The sequence below is a fragment of the Eimeria mitis genome, genomic scaffold, assembly GCF_000499745.2.
Source record: "Eimeria mitis Houghton genomic scaffold, Emh_scaff8145, whole genome shotgun sequence".
Classification (NCBI taxonomy): Eukaryota; Apicomplexa; class Conoidasida; order Eucoccidiorida; family Eimeriidae; genus Eimeria; species Eimeria mitis.
In genome coordinates this window covers 1-1,982 of record NW_024016257.1, presented here as the reverse complement: position 1 = coordinate 1,982, position 1,982 = coordinate 1, and the positions used below count along the sequence as shown (strand labels likewise).

The window sequence follows — 1,982 nt, the reverse complement described above, 5'->3', positions numbered from 1 at the left end:
TAGCTAGCTAGATGGCTAGCTAACTGGAGTACATACTAGCTAGCTGTAAGACTAGCTAGCTGTGTGTTACGCCATCTGGAACTACAGCTATTTAGGTGGAAACCTTGCTAGCTAGCTAGCCAGACGCACTGAGGATCGAGGCAAGTCAACGATGAAATCCTTGACGGAGTAACGGATGAACTCATAGTCGCCCTGGCATTTGTCAATCACAGCCCGAGAAACTGCAAATACACACAAACACAAAAAAAAAAAAAACACACACACCACAAAATTAGGGTTTAGGGTTTAGGGTTTAGGGTTTAGGGTTTGGTGGGGTTTGCAGAGTGCATCCAACTGCCAAGCGTTGGCGTTCATGGACCCCTCCCCCCGCACCCTTCTCGTCAGCCGTATGATCAGACTTGAGGGTTTAGGGTTTAGGGTTTAGGGTTTAGGGTTTATTAGGGTTTAGGGTTTACTTTCTTTGTGGGGCCCCTCTAAGAGGCAGATGGCGACGTGAGCCACCGCCAGTCTGTCGTTCTNGGTTTACTTTCTTTGTGGGGCCCCTCTAAGAGGCAGATGGCGACGTGAGCCACCGCCAGTCTGTCGTTCTGAAGGTACCAGGCCAGCAGCTCGACGTGCTCGGTTACTAGCCGCGCATCAGCTGTCAAGTCACCTCCGCCCTGCTCACAAACCCTAAACCCTAAACCCTAGTAAACCCTAGTAAACCCTAGTAAACCCTAAACCATAGACCCTTGTCGATATGCGGAGAGAAGAACCTCTAAACACGAATCAATATACAGGGGAAACACTAAACCCTAAACAATACGCCATATACTCTGCATCGAGCATGCTATACCCACCAAACCCTAAACCCTAAACCCTAAACCCTAAACCACGTCTGCTTGTTTCCTCATGCGGATCGCTGCTGTGGCTAATCCTGGGGCCTCGGGGCCCTCATAAGGGGTCGATCAAAGGGTTTCCCCCAAACCCTAAACCCTAAACCCTAAACCCTAAACCCTCGTAGATGCTCACAAAGTCAGCAGACTGGTTAGATGCGAGAGAAGAGAAGGGGAGATGAGAAAACAGCAGCAGCAGCGGTGCTGCTGCTGCCGTAAGGAGGCGCCACATGGCTGGGCGTGGTGTTGTTGTAGGGTTTAGTTTCTTATTCCCTATTTATTTACTTTATTTATATTTCAAAATAAAAAGAAACAAACAAAAAAAACAAAAAAAACAAAAAAGCAGCAGCAACAAAAGAAACGGGGGCCAACGCCCGCCAGCAGCAGCGCCAATCGAGTCAAGCAACGCAGGGGAAACCCCAAACCCTAAACCCTAAACCCTAAACCCTAAACCCTAATTCTTTCAGCTGCAACTCTCAAGAGCTTCTCAATCCCTTAACACCCTTAAAAACCTAAACCCTAAACCCTAAACCCTAAACCCTAAACCCTTGCAACAAGCCTGGGGCTGCTGAGAGGACCGCCGCTGCTTTCCCAGCGGCTCCAGGCGAGGAGGTATATATAGAGCAGCAGCAGCAGCAGCAGCATCTGCTGCAGTAAAAAATAAAAAAATAAATAAATAAAAAGTAATTTAATTTTATTTTTATATATTCTCCTTGCATGCAGCTTTTTATTCATTTATTCTAGCCGCTGCTGCACCACCACAACCGCTCCCCCGAGAGCGAGCGCTCCACTGCAACGCAAACCCTAAACCCTCGCATAAACCCTAAACCCTAAACCCTAAACCCTAAACTATACACTCTAACCCTAAACCCTAAACCCTAAAACCCTAAACCCTAGACCTTTAACGCTGCACCGCACCCATCAAACCCTACACACTCTGCTGCAATACAGAGCAACTCAACGAGGGTTTCGGTTGAGGCAGAGGGTTAGGGTTTAGGGTTTAGGGTTTAGGGTTTACTGGGCCTCAGGAGAAGGTGTAGGGTTTGCTCGTGGGGTTTAGGGTTTACTCCTAGGGTTTTGAAAGATGTATACACCTTCGGTGCAACC

At 48.1% G+C, this 1,982-nt stretch overlaps 1 protein-coding gene across 1 annotated transcript; it reads right to left on the bottom strand.

Moving 5' to 3' along the window:
- Window positions 1–111: 111 nt before the first annotated feature.
- Window positions 112–1,107, bottom strand: EMH_0093940 (uncharacterized protein; the record flags this gene model as incomplete). The annotated part of the gene is made up of 3 exons (XM_038023133.1): window positions 112–221; window positions 527–659; window positions 1,012–1,107. The coding sequence occupies 3 exons, from the start codon at window positions 1,105–1,107 to the stop codon at window positions 112–114; spliced, it is 339 nt and encodes a 112-aa protein (XP_037878987.1).
- Between the last annotated feature and the right edge of the window lie 875 nt (window positions 1,108–1,982).